The following is a 20,849-nucleotide window of genomic DNA, read 5'->3' on the forward strand; positions in this document are numbered from 1 at the left end:
ATTGCCAAGGGCAACATATTCCTGCCGTCCTGTGAGATAGGATAAAAGAAGTCCAGGGCAGTGCCTGTAATTCCCACCTCCTGGAGGCACCGAAACAGGATATTATGGTCCACTCACTGTATCAAAAGCGGCGCTTAGATCCAGCAGGACTAGTAGGCTGGGTGAGCCAGAGTCTGATGACATTAGGAGGTCATTTACCACCCTCACCAGAGCAGTTTCTGTGCTATGGGAAGGTCTGAAACCAGACTGGAAGGATTCATAAAGCTGGTGGGAGTGGAGATGGTTATGCAGCTGGAGGGAGACTACCTTTTCCAGGACCTTTCCTAGGAAGGGGAGGTTTGAGATGGGACGATAGTTTGAGAGGTCCTCAGGGTCCAGATTGTGCTTTTTAAGCACAGGTTTGATGGCTGCCAGTTTGAGGGAGGGGGCAACTTCACCAGTAGATAGGGACCTGTTTATTATGTGGGTTGCAGTGGGGACAATGGCTGTGAGGCAAGCTTTCAATAGAGTTGTGGGGATGGGATCCAAAGAGCTGGTGGAGGAGTTCATTTTTAAAACAATGCTGGACAGCTCAGCTTGGGTGACCTCAGCAAAATGATCAAGGGCTGGGCCATCACGGGGGGCAAGATCCGAGGGAGGATCAGGTTGGTCGGGGTGTCAGAAGTTTAGCTTTCAGCAGGGATAACCACGTGGTGGATTTTTCCTTAATTAATGCTTGTGATTAACACCAACAAGCTTAAGCTAGAGCATAGATTCATAATTAATGTTTCATTAAGGCTGCAATATCAGAATATTTAGAATATCCTTGTTAATTATTTAACTTTCATGCAATGCTGGCTCGGTTGACAAACTCAAAACCAGCCTAATAGCGCTACTAATTGCTCATTGGTGTACTCTGAAAAAAAGCCTTGGCATGAGCCCATACTGACAACCCAAATGTCTCTCTGGCACACAACAGAGTAGGCCAATTACTTCATTTTCATAGGCAAATGTCAGAATTACTTATATAATTACATGATCATTTCAAAATGTTCTTTTGCTGAACTTGCATGACTTGGCTAATCAAGAGTTTTTTAATGAGACTGATTTCAAACAGGTGTTCCTAGAGCAGGGATACATGCCATGGCAATTTTTTTTATATACTTGAATACACTGAATGATGTTTTGTATTTTAGGTAACTTTCTTAATTTTTTTGTTTGTTTGTTTGACCATGAACTCTTTCCTCTCTTTCTACAGAAGTGCCTCTCAGCAACCCATCCCAGTCACGGAACAGCATCTGTCTTAGGCAGACTGTGGCGTCCTCACCACTCCACCGTGCTGACCTCTTGGACATGTAAGGGATAACCTCCATCTCTCTCACACACACGTACACACCGTCAGGCGGAAGGAACTCTTTTCTCCTAAGTGCTCCTGTTGCCGGCATTATTAACCCAAGGGAAGGAGGCGTTCTCCCAGAAGTGCACGTTATCCAGCCGGTTCCATAACCTTCCCCCCTTTCTCCACTTGTCGTCCACTGGCTTGCTAGGAGACGACAGCTGGGCTCGACCCAAACTGGCACGCCAGGAGCCGACACACCAAGAGGAAATCCTCACCCACTCCCCAGAGGACTGGCTGTGTTCCTTCTTTGTTTGTTTTTTTTGTTTAGGACTTTTTTGTTTAGGACTGTGTGCTTTTCCTTCTTTGTTTTTAAGCCAAATTCAAAGTTCACCTGTGTTAGTAGGACGTTGGCCACAGAGGGTAGTGCCTAGAGACTGACACCCTTCCTCTCCTGCCTTACTCTCCGCCGTCTGCAGTCAAGGCCAGCCTAGACTGTGGGCTCAACCGGTGACTGCCCCCCATGAAGGTTGCATGGGCCTTGGGAGTCTGCTAGGGCCCCTCTAGTCCTCTGCAGAGCGCTGGGGCCCCCTGTGAGTGCAGCGGCTGTGGAGCTTGTTCATTAGTCACTGCCAAGCCTGTTAGATTGGGGGATGAGTCATCATCGAACAAGCAGAACTTGGGATCCATCCAGAAGCGACCTAAAGGTTTCCGGACCGCTTACTTAACTGGGAGACTGAGAGACTTGAGTTTTGTTTTTGTTTGTTTGGTTTTTTTTTCAGATTTTTATGTGTAAAAATGGAAAGCAACCCCAACTGCTGGAACAGTTGTTCATACCAAAACTGCTCTAATTTTTCCAGTGACTGAGCCTTGTTTTGTTAATTTTTTAAATTACAATTTTACCTCTAAAGTTGTAGAAGTACTGGAGTGGGAAGACCCATCCCTTAACATCCAAATTCATTCATTCAGTGCTTTCTCTTTGTGTCTCTTTACTTGTCTCTCTCCCTCTTGTTTCTTATATCCTTCACTCCACCTTTCTTGTGTACCAATTATTGGTTCCTGTAGGTCAAAGCCCCACAAGTACACAGGCCAAGTGCTATTGCTAGCGCCTCAGGAGCCTAGCGCTAGCATTAATCATCATCAGCTCCTCTACCTCTCTACTTGTCTTGGTCCTGTAAGTCACTCACTCAGCAGAACCAGATCAGCTTGCTCAGTGTTTGCTGTCACTACCGTTTTGAATCCTTATTGTTTTGTATTACAGAAGACATATATAAGACTGTAGTCCCAGGTGTGACACAGATGGTTGAGCATTGTCGCATCTTAATTGCTGACAGACATAGATGCCCAGAACTCTCAGACCCACCTACTTGATAGGAAGAGACATGTTTTTCTAATTCATCCAGCATTTAGGCCTGAGTGATTTTTGCCTAAGTGTATCAGTTATTTTCAATGTTTTATTTTTAAAACAAAATTATTCTAATTGAAGCCATATTGCGGATATCTTTTGTTAAATTGCCATTGAACTATTCTTTTATCACTAAGCCTTTTTTTTTACTTTTATCTTGCTTTATTTAGTGCACTTGTCACCAAAAACATTAATTTGACGCATGTCAGCCATTAAAGCAGCTCAGCTATCGAAGCTGTCCTATGATCCGCTCCTGCCAAGCTCTACACTTCAAAAACAAATGTAATACCTACCTAATCCAGGGAGAGGTGTTGCCTCTCATTGATATACAAACTGAGTACTCGAATACTCAACTGGGCCTTGATATTTAAATAGGGTCAGTCCCCCTCCTGCCTGCACCCTCCTGCCTGCATTTCTCTGTCTTTGTTGCTTTTCTATCTTTCCAGTCATCCCACCTTGACCATGCAAAAGCCCCCGACCCGATGTAGAGGGAGACGGCTTGTGCTCCCTCTCTAACCGTTTGTGTTTCCTTTCTCTGCGCCTGTTGTTCTCCATCTCATCTCTCTCCTTGGTCCACTCACACGCTCCCACTGCAGGCGTGCGTGTGTGTGTGTGTGTGTGTGTGGCTGTTTGGTCAGGTGTAGGTGATGGCGGGTGGCACTAAGAGTGGAGGGGGTGTGGCCGGCCCCTCTCCCCCGCCACACGCCTCGGTTCCACACCGACCCTTCAGGCCGAGCCGCTATGTGCCCGTCTCCGCAGCAACTGCCTTCCTGGTCGGATCCACCACGCTCTTCTTCTGCTTCACGTGAGTAATATGAGCAGACAAGCATGTCATTGCACCAGTAACAAACAATACCATTGCAGTCAGCATTATTTCACAAATGTTTGGACTCCTGTTGTCAAGTTCCTCACTGTGTTTATTTTGCAGACAGCAATTTATCATTTTGAGTAGATCTCTTATCACTTTGTTCACATATACGCATACAAAGTTGCTGATCATCAGATACAAAGCCTACCAGCTGCAAAAAGAACAAAAGAATACATGTACACATCTCCCAATGCAGGACACACAGAACAGAAACTCTCTGGTGCCCATGCAGACATAATTTGACACTTTCTCATCTCTCTCTTTCTGTCTCTCTCTCTCTCTCTCTCGCTCTCCAACCATCTCCTCTCTGTCATTTGTTCCTGTTGATCTGTCACTTTTCATTTATCCTCCCGATTAAGTGCTGAAAAATGGAGGAAAATAGGCCAACATCTGTCACTAGCGCCAATAAAAACACTGTCTTTCTCTACCCTCTCTCCTTTGCTGTCTCTGTATATTGCCTTTCATTGTCTCTCAGCCTGTTTTCCCTTGACGCTCTCTTTGATGATCAATCTTTATCTAGTCTGTTTGCGTACATAGTCAGAGCCTCCGGTGCAGGCCAGTGCCAGGAGTGCCAGTGCCACGTATTTCTAGAAATGTGTGAAATTTTGCGATTTTTGTTTCTCTTTAATTAAACTCCATATCTACCAGAAAATACATTAATGGGAGATACATACATCAGGCACATTATCTATATGAGGGTTTTTGTTTTTAAATATTCTCTGTAATGTATTTTAATATTTTTTTGTCTTTGGTGTCTTCGTTTATGCCCTCATTTCCTGCGATGGAGGCATAGGGACGTAGTTTCTGATTTGATTTCACAGATTTCTGAGAATATTCACTACCCAACTTTTATGATTACATCCATTTCAGAAAGTTATTGAAATTAAGTTGAAACAAAATGCCATGCCTTGGTTTGAACCTTTGAACTGTAACTTCCAATTTCACACATTTATTTTTGATATTCAAAACAGTAATCCTGTACTATTGTTTAAAGAAAACTGAACAGAAAATATGATTATTCAAAATGTGTTGAGTATTCCTGGCCTACTTCCAGGGCTCGAAATTGGCACCCGCAAAGCACCAATGGCGTGTAGATTTTTGGGCTGGCGACTAAATTGTCTCCGATGCTCCGCCACTTGGCGAGTGACATTGCGGAGCAAATCTCCCGACTATTGCGCCCGTCATGGTTAAAAATAGCTTGCAACGCCAACAAGAACAGTAGGAGAAGTGAAAGGGTAATATAAAGTTCTTAGAATTTGAATACAACAATAACAATTTGCACGCGAATACAATGTTCTAATATTTTGCCAGCGAATACAAAGTTCTAATACTTTGAGCTTATAAAGTTCTAATATTTTGAGCACGAATCAAAAGTTGAAACCGACTTAGTTGACCACACGCAAGTTAACGCAGTTAAACGAAAGCTAAAATAATGTGCCGATTCATTGACGTTGCATCACCTCAAGCAAAGGTGCAGAGAACATCTAGGGAGGAAGAAACAACAGCAGCTACAGCTACACCAAGAGCATGTTGCAGTAGGTGGCTCATTACAAATAATGGGGAGCCGAAATACGTTGACGGTGGTAGTATAAGCTTAAAGGCTGATTCATGCTTCTTTACGTAAGCGTAAGCGCAAGCGCAAGAGGCCGCGCAAGCCCCTTGCGCGACCCTTGCGCGACTTCTTACGTCTTGCGTGTGTCGGCCCCTTTTTCTAGACTAGCGTCATTTTTTACGTAAGCCCTTACGCGAGCCTCGCAGCCTGCATTCTATCAACGAATGATACGAGATGAGGTTACTAAAATATTCTGCATGTCTACTCAGTTTTACAGTGCTTCCCAAGTAAAGGTTTGAAAAGAACTTCAAGCTTCAGACTTTCTGTTAGGGAACCTGCTATCTATCTGCAGAGCAAATGTCAGGCTCATACAAAAACATTAACGTGAATGACTTGATGCTAACACCTAGCGCGGTGTCTATAGGATTTTCCATATACGTTAGCATTAAGCTAACGTATTTTCTACCACAGTAAAACATGCAATACTATGTGATTGTTTTTAGAAAACGAATGTTACGTGATGAGATTACTCAAATGTAGTCTGCATGTCTGCTCAGTTTAACAGTGCTACCCAAGCAAAGGTTTGAAAAGAACTTCAAGCTTCAGACTTTCTGTTAGGGAAACAGCTTTCTATCTGCCAGGCAAATGGCAGGCTCATGACAACACGCGCAACCTTTGGGAGCATGAACTGCACCGAGTAAATTTTGCGCAACCGTTAACCCCCAACGCTGTAGCAAGCAGCCGCCTTAAGGAAAAATACGTTAGCTTAATGCTAACGTATATGGAAAATCCTATAGACACCGCGCTAGGTGTTAGCATCAAGTAATTCACGTTAATGTTTTTGTATGAGCCTGACATTTGCTCTGCAGATAGATAGCAGGTTCCCTAACAGAAAGTCTGAAGCTTGAAGTTCTTTTCAAACCTTTACTTGGGAAGCACTGTAAAACTGAGTAGACATGCAGAATATTTTAGTAACCTCATCTCGTATCATTCGTTGATAGAATGCAGGCTGCGAGGCTCGCGTAAGGGCTTACGTAAAAAATGACGCTAGTCTAGAAAAAGGGGCCGACGCACGCAAGACGTAAGAAGTCGCGCAAGGGTCGCGCAAGGGGCTTGCGCGGCCTCTTGCGCTTGCGCTTACGCTTACGTAAAGAAGCATGAATCAGCCTTTAGTAGAAGAGCAATGGCTGAATAAGCTTATCGCCGACCAGTGGGCCCTCGCACGCCCCCTTCAGTGAAGCAGAGGTACTGCTTGCCTTCCCTCTGTTTTTTCAATGTGTTTTTTTGTCAGATCAGTAAGACTATAGTATAATAAGCTTTTGAATATCTATGCTGTAGTGGTAGTTGGACAATATTTATCTATCATGTAGGTGTCATTTAAAAGCTTAATTTAGATATTTTTTTTTAGTAGACCTAATGCAGCGCTTCTTATGAGGTTAAATTAATTAATTTGAAGTACATTTTTAATAGCCAACTCTTGAATGTGCTTTTTAAAAAAAAGGTCATGCAAAAGTTAATTAAATAATTAATGTATCGTGAAGGAGGGCCTTTAAGGATTCCCGGGTACAGCATGATACAGCACGTGTTGCGGCTGTCACCAGCCAATTGGGCAATATTGGTTGATTTCTTTAAATCCATTCTGAGAGTGATAAACGATGATATTAAAATCATAGGTAAAGATTGTTTATATCAAACAATGTCAGAGTAGGTCTGAAATGGCAGGTTGAATTTTTTTGGCTGGTAAAAAATATAATTGGCTGGTAAATTTTTTCATCTACCAGCCATGTTGGCTGGTAAGGCAAAAAGTTAATTTCGAGCCCTGCCTACTTCGCTGATATTCTACTCACTTATATCCCCCTTTAATAGGCCTTAATTTGAATTTGGGAAAGGGTTTTTCATTTAAAATGCCATCTCTGTGCAAGATGAACTGCTGAATGAACAGTTGGACGCAACACAAATGCCTTTAGTTTAATGTCATATTGGAACACTATTTCCATGTTCACAACTGAACACAAGGGAGAATAACATAATGTGTAAGTAATTAATTTAATGAGATAACAGTTACTGATCCAGCTACATCTGAATGCGCCCATCACAAACCATCACTGCCCAAGTCTGATTTATACAGTCGTATGCAAAAGTTTAGGCACCCCTCTAAGGCTGCATGATAATTTACTCTGTCTTCACCAAAAAAGATAACAGTGGTCAAATATTTATTTTGTAGTTATCACTGAGTGCTAGGGTGTTTTCCAGACAAAGATATTTAGTGTAGCAGTATTTATTACAGAGCTGGAGCTGTATTGTAAGAAAGAGTGGTCCAAAATACCTTCATCCAGAATCCAAACACTCATCAGAGGCTATAAGAAGCGTCTAGAGGCTGTTGTTTTGGCAAAAGGAGGCTCCAGTAAATATTATTGTGATTTTTCTGTTGGGGTGCCCAAATTTATGCACCTGTCTAATTCTGTTGTTATACATTTGGCATATTCTCTGTTTATCTAATTTACCTTATTTCACTTCTAAAATATCACTGTGTCCATGTAGTATTATATATGTGACAAATAAGTTCCTGATCCAAACGCCCAACAATTTATAAATGAAAGTAATAAAGATTATCAGGGGTGCCTAAACTTTTGCATACGACTGTATATCTGACAAAAGATCTTTTTTGAAAGAGTGGTCCATTATGCCTACAAATGTCTGTATTGGCAAGGAAGCAGAAACAAACCTGTGTTATGGGTTGATGCAATGAATCTATAACACATATCCAAGCAGGCTTCTTAAAAAGAATAAAATCTTTGATTTAAAAGGTTGAACCCCTTGAAAGACTTGAGGGAAGAGATAATCTAATTTGTGCAATTTAACTAAACAATGTCATCCATGGTGTAAAGACTAGACTAGGGCAGTGCATTTTCTTCAAAAGATCTATTTGTTTGGGCTACAATGGAATGCAGAAAAGGATTGCATTCAGGTTTGTTCAGATGTTCAAATACATAAACATAGGTCGCATCTTTCCATATTGTGCACTTCTCATTCATAAGGGACACTAGTCACTGCTGCTCTTGCGTTCTACGTATATTTTCCTGTAGCTGGGATACCCCACATCGTCAGTATAGCTGCACATAGTCAACATAGGCAACGTGTTATGCAAATTAATACATTTATATTTCCCATTCACCCAATGCTCAGCTAAACAGGCTTTTACTCACCTGTTCGGTTTCGCTGAGGTTCTGGATACATGGACTACACCAAAAAGCCTACAGTTTGCTGTGTAAAGGATAACATTTTAACATAGTCAGAATCAGCTTTTATTGGCCAAGTTAGTTTGCACAAACAAGGAATTTGTCTTGGTGCAGTGACTCTCACTGTGCTTACACATATTACTCAAATATACAACACAACACAAAACAATACAACAGTGCAAAACAATACAATACAACAGTGCAATGGTCAACAATCCAGTAAGTCTTAAAAAGTATATACAAGGAGTATATATGTACAATAGTGCAAAGTGGAGAGTCCAGGAAGAGCAGGAATAAATAAATACTATATGGTATGAGTATGACGGTTATACAGGATGGGTGAAATAAATAGATATGGTTGCGGGGGTAATTGTACATTGGTTATTTTTTACAGTGCCACAGAGGGTTAGCTGTTCAGAAGAGAGACAGCAGGAGGGAAGAAACTGTTTTTGTTTCTGGAGGTTTTGGCGAACAGAGATCTGTAGCGCCTACCAGAGGGGAGGAGTTGGAACATGTTGTGTCCAGGGTGAGAGGGGTCTAGAGGGGTAGTTAATGTTGAATACCGTCTTTTTGAGACGAACCTAATATGCAGTTGCAGTAAACGCTTAAGACTCCTTTTGCAACACTGCACCGTAGCCTACGTATCCTACAGTCGTATGCAAAAGTTTAGGCACCCCTCTAAGGCTGCATGATAATTTACTCTGTCTTCACCAAAAAAGATCACAAGGGTCAAATATTTATTTTGTAGTTATCACTGAGTGCTAGGGTGTTTTCCAGACAAAGATATTTAGTGTAGCAGTATTTATTGGTGTGAAATTAAATCAAATGTGAAAAATAGGCTGTGCAAAAGTTTGGGCACCCTCATAATTTTGTTGATTTGAATACCTGTACCTACTCAATGCTGATAAAATGCAACACAGAATTAGTCTGGTTAGCTCGTCAAGCCTTGAATTCCATAGAAAGGTGCATCCAACCATTAGAAAAGGTATTTAAGGTAGCCAATTGCAAGTTGTGCTTCTCTTTGATTCTCCTCTGAACAGTGGCAACATGGGGGCATCAAAACAGCTATCAAATGATCTGAAAACAAAGATTGTTCAGCAGTTTTGTTTAGGGGAAGGCTACAAAAAGTTATCCTGGAGGTTTCAGCTATCAGTTTCCACTCTGATGAATTTTATCATGAAGTGGAAGGCAACAGGCACAGTTCTTGCTAAGGCTAGAAGTGGCAGGCCAAGAAACATAACAAAGAGGCAAAGGCGAATAATGGTCAGAATGGTCAAGAATAACCCTCAGACCACCTCCAAAGATCTGCAAGGTCATCTTGCTGCAGATGGTGTCACTGTGCATTGCTCAACCATTCAGCGCACATTACACAGAAAACAGCTGTATGGGAGAGTGATGCAGAAGAAGCCTTTTCCGCACACACGCCACAAACAAGCTCGCTTGAGGTTTGCCAAACTACATTTGAACAAGCCAGGCTCATTTTGGAACAAAGATAGAGATATTTGGTCACAACAAGAGGCATTATGCATGGAGGCAAATTAATACAGCATTCCTAGAAAAACACTTGCTGCCCACAGTAAAATTAGGTGGGGGGTCCATCATGCTGTGGACTGTGTGGGTAGTACAGGAACTGGAAATCTATTTAAAGTTGATGGTCGCATGGATTCAACTCAGTACCAGCAAATTCTTGACAATAATGTTCAAGAATCTGTAACCAAGCTGAAGTTACGGCGGAGTTGGGTGTTCCAGCAGGACAATAACACGAAACATTGCTACAAATCCACTAAGCCATTTATGCAGAGGGACAACTACAATGTTCTAGAATGGCCATCCCAGTCCCCAGACTTGAATATAATTGAAAATACATGGGATGTCTTGAAGCAGGCTGTCCACGCTAGGCACCCATCAAACCTTACAGAGCTGGAGCTGTATTGTAAGAAAAAGTGGTCCAAAATACCTTCATCCAGAATCCAAACACTCATCAGAGGCTATAAGAAGCGTCTAGAGGCTGTTGTTTTGGCAAAAGGAGGCTCCAGTAAATATTATTGTGATTTTTATGTTGGGGTCAAATTTATGCACCTGTCTAATTCTATTATTATACATTTGGCATATTCTCTGTTTATCTAATTTACCTTATTTCACTTCTAAAATATCACCGTGTCCATGTAGTATAATATATGTGACAAAGAAGTTCCTGATCCAAACGCCCAACAATTTATAAATGAAAGTAATAAAGATTATCAGGGGTGCCTAAACTTTTGCATACGACTGTATATGGTAAAATGAGTGACGGAACCCGGATGTCAGAGCATGCATCACCTGTTTGGCATGTTTGTGGCAAACATTGTCCAACAACTCACTGTGGCGACATTACCATCTTCTTCCATTGTAATCTCGTTCTGTAATCTGACTCATTATGTTAAAGGGATTGTTCGTCAATGCTATTGGTTGACTAACCCAATCTTTCACAAATTAACTTCAGCCTAGCTCTGGTCACTTAGAGCCTTTGACTTCTCCTTTATATCTCTCTTTCTCTCACTTTCTCTCTCTCTCGCTCTCCTTTCTTTCTTTCTTTCTCTCTGTCTCTCTCTCTTTCTCTCTCTCTCTCTCTCTCTCTCTTTCTCTCTCTCTCTGGCAACACATATCAGTCTCATCTTTTCCTTCCTACCTCTCTCTGTCAGGTGTCCGTGGCTGACGGAGCAGTTCTCTGTGGCAGTGCCCATCTACAATGGAGTCATCTTCCTCTTTGTGCTGGCCAACTTCTGCATGGCTACCTTCATGGACCCTGGCATCTTCCCCAGAGGTAGCCAGCAGCCATCACCTGTCTGTTTCTGTCTCTCTGTCTGTGCCTGTGTACTTCATAGGATTTCCCCTTGACTGGTAGTCATGGGTTGTCTTTCTCTTTAAAGTGCCGTTTTTGTCTGTGTTGTGTTCATGTGAAAATGGAGGCTTAAGATCTGATCAGTGGGTGAAGAAAGTGAAGTGTTTTTTTTGTTTGTCTGTGTGTGTGTGTGTAGCGGACGAGGACGAGGATAAGGAGGATGACTTCCGAGCTCCCCTCTACAAGACGGTTGAGATCCGGGGGATTCAGGTGCGCATGAAGTGGTGCTCCACCTGCCGCTTCTACAGGCCCCCTCGCTGCTCCCACTGCTCCGTCTGCGACAACTGTGTGGAGGTAAACACACACACACACACACACACACACACACGATCAATATGATCAATCAGGCAAACCTCAGAGTGATTTCCAACAGGCTGAATTGATCACTTTTATTTATTAATTAAAACACACAAACACACAGGCACACACAAGCAAAAGAGATCCCTTGGCAATGTGTTAATTCTTAATATGTGTGAGTGTTGCCATTAATCGGTAGTGTTTTTTCTGTTTCGTACTGTGAAGATATGATATTTGCTCAGGCAAATGATAACCAAATTTGTGTTTGTGCGTGCTGTTTGCAGGACTTTGACCACCACTGTCCATGGGTAAACAACTGCATCGGGCGCAGGAACTACCGCTACTTCTTCCTGTTCCTACTGTCGCTTACCACACACATCATGGGCGTGTTTGGCTTCGGCCTGCTCTTCATCCTCTATCACACGCAGCAGCTGGACCATGTGCACTCCGCCGTCACGTATCCTTCCTGTGGCTTGTTCTGGATGCCTGAGAGAGGGGAGAGTGGGGATGGGGCTCTGTGTTACTACCAAAAAAATAATGTGGTATGAAGAATAAAGAAAATGTTGGGAGGAAGGGAACAAAAGTGTGTGTGTGTGTGTGTGTGTGTGTGTGTGTGTGTGTGTGTGTGTGTGTGTGTGTGTGTGTGTGTGTGTGTGTGTGTGTGTGTGTGTGTGTGTGTGTGTGTGTGTGTGTGTGTGAGTGAGTGAGTGAGTGAGTTCTTTGGAGGGTTGTCATGTTGTACACCAGATGTCTGTGTGTATATGTCCGTGGTCCTTTCCTTGACTCCCCTGCTCTCTCCAGTATGGTGGTCATGTGTGTGGCAGGGCTGTTCTTCATCCCTGTGGCTGGCCTCACTGGCTTCCACATTGTGCTGGTGGCACGAGGCAGGACCACCAATGAGCAGGTATATGTACCCCATTCACTGTGTTTTTTTTTATTTTTATTTTTATCTCCTCTGTTAAGAGGAGGTTAAGTCAGCTTGTTGTGTTTTTATCCTTAGACTAGGGAAGTTGGGGAATCTAAACTTAATATCATTAGTGGGATGTGAATCCATTCAAATATACAAAGGGCATTGCGCAAGCTGTGCAAACATTGAGGTCATCGGTGATATCATGTCGTTACACCCTACGTGGGATGGGCGCGTGTGAATGGTTTCCCGTGTTTACATGTAGCACTGTGTATTTGCAGGGCTTTACGAGCCCTGTGGCACACTGTATTCACAGGGCTTTACGAACCCTATGGCACTGAGTATTCGCAGGGCTTTACGAGCCCTATGTTCGCCACGAGTGTCCCCACTCCCACACGCCCTGTCCAGCTCTACATCTCTTAGCTCTGTTGGCGTCTCTCCACTGGCCCGGCCCTCTTTGCTCCGTCACTGTTTGTGTTGGTGTATTAGAGTGTTTAATCTTGTTTGGATGTTTTTTTTGTGGGGCAAAATTTTAATCTTCCTAGAACAGAATATAATCCATGTCGAATATGAGGCCCCACACCAAGCCGTCTGCTCTGGGACAAAGAGAAAGGGATTGTAATCTAATGAAAGACGAGGTCATCATCATCATCTTTGCTGTTGTGACGGGTTTCTCGCCATCACCCCACCATTATAACTAGTAACATGGCCAGTGGCAAACATGGCTCATCCACTGGGATACTAACCACATATCCCACCATACAAAGATCTCACACTAGATAGTTATGGAATGGTTCGTTTTTCATTTAGATTTTTGATGATTTTGTTTTCAGTGACTTCTTTTTTTCTAGAAAATTATATATTTCCACATGAGTGTTTTCATTTAGATTTTTTGACCTGATTCTTTCTATCATATCATATCTTTATGCGTAGTAAATTATTACCGTTTAAGTCATAACAATTAAAACAAAACAAGTTTTAACAATCCAGCTTCCTCTCACACTCCCTCCCTCTGGCCTTGTCTTGTCCTGTAGGTAACAGGGAAGTTTAGAGGGGGCGTGAACCCTTTCACTAACGGCTGCTCCAGGAACATTTCGCACGTGCTCTGTAGCTCCCAGGCACCAAGGTTGGTTGTGATGCACACACACACAAACACACACACACACACACACACACACACACACACACATTGTATCTGTTATTTTATTTTATCAGCCAACATTAAGACACTTTGTCCGTTCAGGTCCTCATTTTCTGGTGTAAAGGGTGTGCTTGGTTGCCACTTTAAGTGTCAGTGTGATGAGGTGTCTTCCCTGTTGTCATGTAATAGCCGTGTGGTGGTCACTGTCCTGTTGGCCCTCTCCTCAGGTACCTGGGCAGGAAGAGGAAGCCTACGGCACTGACGGTGCAGCCGCCCTTCCTCAGGCCGCAGCTCTCCGAATCTCAGCTCACCGCCAAGGTGCTTGACAACGGTATCTTGGGCGACATGCACCGGGTAAGGGCCTGAAGCCCACTGTGTGTAGAGAGATATAGTCAGACAAAGAACCTGGGTCGGGTCATGCCAAACCTCATCATTCTCTCTTTGTATCCCCCCCCCCCCCCCCCTCTCTGTTTCTCTCTCTCTCTCTGTACATATATTTCTCTTTCTCAGTCTAAAAGCAGTCTGGAGATGATGGAGAGTCAATCAGCTGATGCTGAGCCTCCTCCTCCCCCTAAACCAGAGCTGCGCTACCCTGGCCTTTCCAGAGGGGCGGGCAGCCACAGTGAAGGTACACACACACACACACACACACAAACACACACTTTCTGCCATTCACTGACAGGAGACACTGACATGTCCACTGCACCAAAGGTCTTCCACATTGATCTCTCTACACACTGTACAAGAGTGTGAGAGTTGCTCACCTCAGCGTGGTGCCTCTGCTACTGCCCAGCACACTTACTCTCTCTCTCTCTCTCTCTCTCTCCTGTGTGTCTCTCTCTCTCTCTCTCCTGTGTCTCTCTCCTGTGTCTACAGAGAGCAGCCTGCTAAATAAGGCTCCCCCCACGCCCACCATGTACAAATACAGACCTCCCTACAGCAGCCCAGGAAAGAACCACACCGCCCTCACCCACGCCTATGCCAACCAGGTACGCTTACCTCGCCACGTGCCCAGCGCTGGTGGGTTCGTATGCCATTTGAAGGTGTTTTGTGGTTTGCGTGTGTGCAGACAAGCTGTGTGTATGTACTGGTGTGTGTCTGGATAAAGAAGGTTTTATCTATGCATGTCAATCATTTCTGTATTTTCACTGCCATAGTTGACTGAACCATTTCTGTCCTGCCAGCATGTGCTTGTAATTCTTTTGATTAATGTCATTCCAGTGCATCTACCATTCATTTAATGTCTCCTTTTTTTTTAAATTTGATCACTCAGTGGCTTTCAGTTGATCAGTATCAGTAAGTTGTCATTGGACTCATTTTTTTTGTAATTTTCTGTTGTCTCCATATTAACCTGTGTATGAGTGTGTGTGTGTCTCAGCGTCTGTGCTGCCCTACTGCCTTTTCCTCGCTAGTACTTAATGTGGGTCTCTAGTAAATGTGGTCTGTCTGAAGACAGTTACTGATTTAGAACACAAGGAATTGGTCTCTGGTCCATGTTTTCATATCGATCAGAAATTGATTTTGGAACATTGGCTCTCAATTTCAGAATTCCTCTCTCAGTTTCTGATGCGATCACTAGAACAATCCCTCCTCCTCTTCCTCCTCCTCCTTCTCCTCCACCTTTTAGGGGGCATTGTTCTCCAGGGCTTCTCCGTCCCAATAGCACTAGCATTTTATGACATTTCACAGCCCCACCATATTGTTCCCCTTCTCTCTCTGGTTCCCACTGCTTTCCAATCTGTGTGCAGCCCGCTCAAAGCTGTGCCTCCCCCCCCCCAGCTTTCACCTCACCCACAGAACGCCATGAAGTAGTAAAGCCTCCCCTTAGCACGGGCCATTAGTAGATGCAGCAAACAGCACACAGATGACCGCCTCAGTAATGCTTAGCTGGCGCTGGCGCTGCCTCTGCCTCTGCCGCTGCCTCTGCCCCCTCGCGCTCTCCTCCCAGCACAGCAGACCTGTCAGTCACCTAAACAGATTACGCTCTCCTTTTGCTCATATTGACTTCAGGGGCTTTAGTCTTTGGAGGATGAGGTGGGGTGGGTGCGGGGGTGCTTTCATGTCATTACCTCTTATTGAGTGGCAACACACGGTGACCCATGGCCATCTGTCCACATGAAGTTGAAGGGGGGGGGGGGGGGTACACTAGGTATTATGGCAGACACCCGCTAAGCTAAAGGATGGACAGGTTGTTTGTGCTGCCCACCACTGGATCTCAGGGGCGTAACACCAACGCGATGCAGCGCTTATGCCTCACAGTGCTCCTCATTGTCTCCGAGAGCCTCCGGGGGAGGTGGGGGTGGGGGTGGGGGGGTGTTTGAAGGCCTACGGCACCACAGAGGATTATGTGAACTGATCAGTCTGGCCCAACATGTGCTACACAGACATAGTAATTACTCTCAGAATTGTCTCAAGTCTTCCTGAGATGAGAACAGGAAAATTAAAAACAAATGTTCACATGAGCGTTTCACATAATCCCTTCTCCTCTGGCTTTAATCATCATTATGGCCCTCCATGTTAAGACTGACCCTGACCCTTCCCTTGTGATTGTGCTCCAGAAACTTCCGTAGCGCAGCCTAGAATGTCCTGCTGTTTCTTCTGGCCACCTTGCCGTCAGTGTGTGTGTGTGTGTGTGTGTGTGTGTGTGTGTGTGTGTGTCATGGTGGGTTCAAGGCTTCTAAGCCCTGTGCTGTCTCGACACTCCTTGATGTTGTTACAGCTTCTACTTTAGTAAAGTGTGCCTTATGCTAACCTAATTAATTTCCTATATTATTCTCTCTCTCTCTGTCTCTCTCTCACTCTCTCACTCTCTCTGTCTCTGTCTCCCTCTCTCTCCCTCGTTCTCTCTCTCTCTCTCTCTCTCTCTCTCTCTCTCTCTCTCTCTCTCTCTCTCTCTCTCTCTCTCTCTCTCTCTCTCTCTCTCAGATGAGTCGTGGAGACAGTCTGAAGGAGTCCTCTACCCTGTTGCAGTCGAGCCAGCAGCCAGGCTACCGCTCGGAGCCCAGTCTGGATGGTGGGGTAGGGGAGCGGGGCGGATGTTCTGAGAGGTCAGTAGGCTCTGGTGGGGGGGCAGTGGGCTCGGGCATCCCTGGGTACTCCCTTGGGGGGCGCTCGTACCCCTCGTTCTCGGACGCCACCGTGCTGTCGGGCGGCGGGCCCTCGCGCTCCTCGTCCAGCGTGCGCTCGGGTCAGTTGGGCGCCGCTGCCGCCTCCGAGGCCACGACCTCCGCCAGCTACAAGAGCCTGGCCAATCAGACGCCACCGCTGCCCGTGCCACGCAACGGCAGCCTGTCCTACGACAGCCTTCTCACGCCCTCCGAGAGCCCCGACCTGGAGCCCAGCATCACTGCGGCAGCCACCAGTGCCGGTGCCACCTCTGAGCTGTCTACGGGGTGCACGCGCACCCCCGTGGCCCTGGGTTACAGCTCGCCGTTCCTGTCAGCGCAGATCGCGCAGCAGCGGGAGATGGAGCTGCACCAGCCGTCAGGGCTGCTGGGCTCACCTCACCGCACCGCCTACCTGCGTGCCGCCTCCTCCAGCCCCCCGCCACACGCTCCCCCGCCCCCCGACCACCACCACCCCCACCACCACCACCACCACCACTCGCACCACCACCACGCCCAGCCCCCACTCCCACCCTCCTCTTCCACCTCCTCCACGGCTGCGTCCTCTGCCTCCTCATCCTCTGCCCCACACCACCACCATCACCACCACTCGCACCACCACCACCACGCCCAGCGTGCTCCACGCTTCTCACGGCCCCCGCTGCTGTCTGACTCCGGCCCCCCCCCCCGCCTACCCCTACCGCACACGCTCCACTGAGGCACCGCCCACCACCCACCCGCCCCGCTCCCCCCATCCCCCTCCACTGGGCAAGTCCCTGTCCTACTCCAGCGCAGCGGCCGCCGAGATGCAGTACCGCATGGTGCGCAAGGCCTCCGCTTCAGCCGCTGGCGTGGGGGCAGGAGGAGGTGGCGGCGTGGGGGGGATCCAGGCTCCGAAGTGAGTAACCTTAGCAACCAGCGCTCAGCCCCTACCCCCACTATCCAACTCCGACCCACCTCTCTTACACGCACAGCACCCCTCCCCCCCACACCTCCCCCTGTCTGCAGAACTCCGCCTTTCTCTCCGTCAAAAGCCCGCTGCCTCCTTCTCCTCCCCCTCCTTCCCTCTCTTCTCACTACTACTACTACTACTACTACTTCTACTTCTACTACTGCTACTACTACCTACCTCCTCCCAGACTCTTGTGAGTTGTTTTGATTTCATCTCTTCTCTTCTTCACTGCTCAATCCACCTTTTTTCTCTGGTTGTACATGACACCCAACTGCCTCAGCTCTGCCCTCTGTTGTCTGTACTGCCTGTAGCTGCATGGTGTAGGGAACCCATTTGTCTGTTTATTTATTTGCATATTTATTTATTAACTTTGGATGAGGTTTGTCCAGAGGGTAGACAGAGCAGGTGAAGCCAGTTCACTCATATTGAAACAAATGTAAGGATGAGGGGTAATTGTTGCCAGACTTCAAATCAATTAAATCATAATTATCAATCTTGAAGATTATTACTGTTAAATCTTGGCTTATTATTACAAGGGTGATCATGTGCTAATCCACCAATGGAATGCATTCAGTTTCATAGGTTTATTCAAAGGTGCTAGTGATGAAAATCGATGAACCTCCGGACAAATTTCATTCAGTCTGATACCAGTCGTATATTCCCCTGTTTCCTTGTATATGCTCGCTCATTGCATTTGGATGACTTTTACTTTCTTGCCCTCTTGTGTAAATAATCCAATGTGTGAATGTGTTCTGTTCATGTTGAACATGGTATGCGGCTGGAGTCCCAGACGTGGCTAAACCAGATCAGATAACTTGAGCTGAGATTGATCACTGAGAGTCAAAGCTGTTCTCTCAGTATGGGACAGTAGTCCCCGCTGTGCTGCATCCAGTGGATCAAATGAGTAAAGCTGTTGTGTTGAGAGAGTGCTGTTTTTTAATGAATAAAGTGTGTGTGTGTGTGTGTAATGTCTGATAACTCACCAGTCTCTTGTGCACTCATTCTTTACTTCTCTTTTCCTGCTGTCTTTCCCAGGGATGAAATTCAGATGAAGTCCTATAGCCGAACCAACGGCCAACCGAAATCCTCCTTCTCCCAGTCACCCGCCTCCTCCACACCCTCCTCACCTTCCCATCCAATCAGTGTCTCCACCCGCCCTGGACAGGCGTATCCCAGCACAGCTGCCACTCCCGCCCACAAGCCCGGTGGCGGGGTAAAAAAAGTGACCGGTGTGGGTGGAACCACTTACGAGATTTCAGTCTGAGTGACTGGGCCCCCCAAACCAGCATCAAGCATAGACCCCCTGGACCCCCTGGACCTGTAACTGTAGCGGAGCTCTGCCATCTTCAGGAGACGCTGGCACACAAGGATTACGTTGGCAGACATGTATTGGTATTCCACACACAAAGAGGAGGCCATAACCTCTCCAACTGACTTAAATCACTTCCTTTCTCCTTCCTGCTGCTGTGGACTCCAGATCTTACCTTTCTTATTCGTTTTCCAAAGGAGGACTTTTCTTAAAGAAAATGGCTGGGTTTTGCCAGCTCAGACAGCCAGCAGGAGTGGAGTGATGAGACTAATGTTTGACGCACTGGGAGCCAATCACAAATCGCTAGAGGCGGGTCTCCATCATCTTTCCTCTAATGAGGTGTGAGCTTTGTTAGGTGTGACTGCTTTGACTGGGTTGCCTTTCTTAAACATTCTACAAGAAACAAGAAAAACAAGAAGATTCCTTTAATATGTGTAATATGACTCCTCATCTGTTCTGTACAGAAATACATGGTTTGGGGTTTTTGTTTGTTTGTTTTTTGCTCCCTTGGTTTTCCACCAGTTACAGGGGGACTTACTGGCATGCCGTAGCCACTTAGGACCACTGTGATACTGGCTACTTGCCATGCTGCCTTTGTGTATTGACCAATCAGAAGAGCTAGCGCACAGAAACGGCCTAGCTGAGCTTTGAAATGGATCAGCCAATCTCTGCTAGTGTTTTTGGGGCAGTGGCCTGGGGAATCAAGGAGAAATGTCTTATTTAATTTAATTTTTAAAATGTTATTTTATATGAATTTATATAAAGCTATTGATAAGATCAATATTTCCTCTTTTTTTTTCTTCTTTTTACAATGGCTGATATGAGATTTTTAGCTAATCAAAAAAGAGATAACTGTCAAAGAACAGACCCTTGTTTGATGGACTGGATGTTCTGTCATTTACAGAAGCTGAGCATGTTGCCTCAGCGTTACATAGGGTCTGAACACACAGAAAGATTTCAGCCTATGGGGAGAAGTTAATTTCGCCATGGTGATATGTAGCATTTTAATGCTTTTCATATAGAAACCCATCCTGATGTTGGGTTGTATTTTTTGGATTCTGTTGTATACGTTTTGATGGCCTGCCACTTAAAAGTATGCAACAATTCTTCCCCCTTCCCTCTTGCTTTTTTTTTAATCATTTTTTTTTATCAGCGGTCTCATGTTGCCTTGTAGTCTTATTAGCCAATTGGTATTCAGCAGCTTACCACTACACACGCTTGTATCACCAAGCCATGGAGAGGCAAAAGAACCATATCAGCCCATCCTGATTGGTTAAGTTTAAACCCTTGAAAAATACCTTTTCATTTGGAGTTTAAATCAGTTGGGGGGGGGGGGGGGGGGGATACAAGTTGTTGTTTTTTTTATTTCTATATTTTATTTAAGCTCTGTTAATTTTAATTTCCTCTCACATTGAGTTGCAGGCATTTTGCAGGGAGCTATAGATCTATCCACCAACCGATCGGACACACAGGATTTAGTGTCCACTTGAAAGTTTGACCTAGTGCTCATTACCCTTTGAGATATCCAGATCTCTGACAGTTAACACACGGCCAGTGGATACCCCTCCCAGACTAGATGGTTGAGATAGGCCTAGTCTGCAGGGAAACGGGCAAAGTCTACAGGAAGGCAGGGACACAGGGGATATGGGAGTGAAGTATTCTATATAGCTCAGTGTGGGTGTATGTGTGTGTGTGTATGTGTGTGTGGTTGAGAATTGGTAATAAAAAATACTGTTTATGAAACGTACACTGTGGGCTTTTGACTTGATTATTGTAAGGAAATTCACACTGGACAGACTTGACAATAAATAAATATGTATATATATATATATACAGCCGCGGAAAAAATTAAGAGACCACTTCAAAATTATCAGTTTCT

At 45.2% G+C, this 20,849-nt stretch overlaps 1 protein-coding gene across 1 annotated transcript in view; it reads left to right on the forward strand.

Moving 5' to 3' along the window:
- Positions 1-20,297, forward strand: part of zdhhc5a (zDHHC palmitoyltransferase 5a) — a 32,751-nt gene extending 12,454 nt beyond the window's left edge. Inside the window, 12 exon segments of the mRNA XM_080837119.1 lie at positions 1,238-3,525; positions 11,061-11,182; positions 11,397-11,554; positions 11,842-12,014; positions 12,359-12,461; positions 13,499-13,590; positions 13,833-13,959; positions 14,116-14,233; positions 14,482-14,594; positions 16,531-17,390; positions 17,392-17,607; positions 18,697-20,297. Of these exon segments, the coding sequence (XP_080693245.1) occupies positions 3,368-3,525; positions 11,061-11,182; positions 11,397-11,554; positions 11,842-12,014; positions 12,359-12,461; positions 13,499-13,590; positions 13,833-13,959; positions 14,116-14,233; positions 14,482-14,594; positions 16,531-17,390; positions 17,392-17,607; positions 18,697-18,925 (2,469 nt within the window). The 5' untranslated portion in view covers positions 1,238-3,367 and the 3' untranslated portion in view covers positions 18,926-20,297.
- The last annotated feature ends 552 nt before the right edge of the window (positions 20,298-20,849 follow it).

This window comes from Sprattus sprattus (genome assembly GCF_963457725.1).
Source record: "Sprattus sprattus genome assembly, chromosome: 4".
In the NCBI taxonomy this organism is placed as follows: Eukaryota; Metazoa; Chordata; class Actinopteri; order Clupeiformes; family Clupeidae; genus Sprattus; species Sprattus sprattus.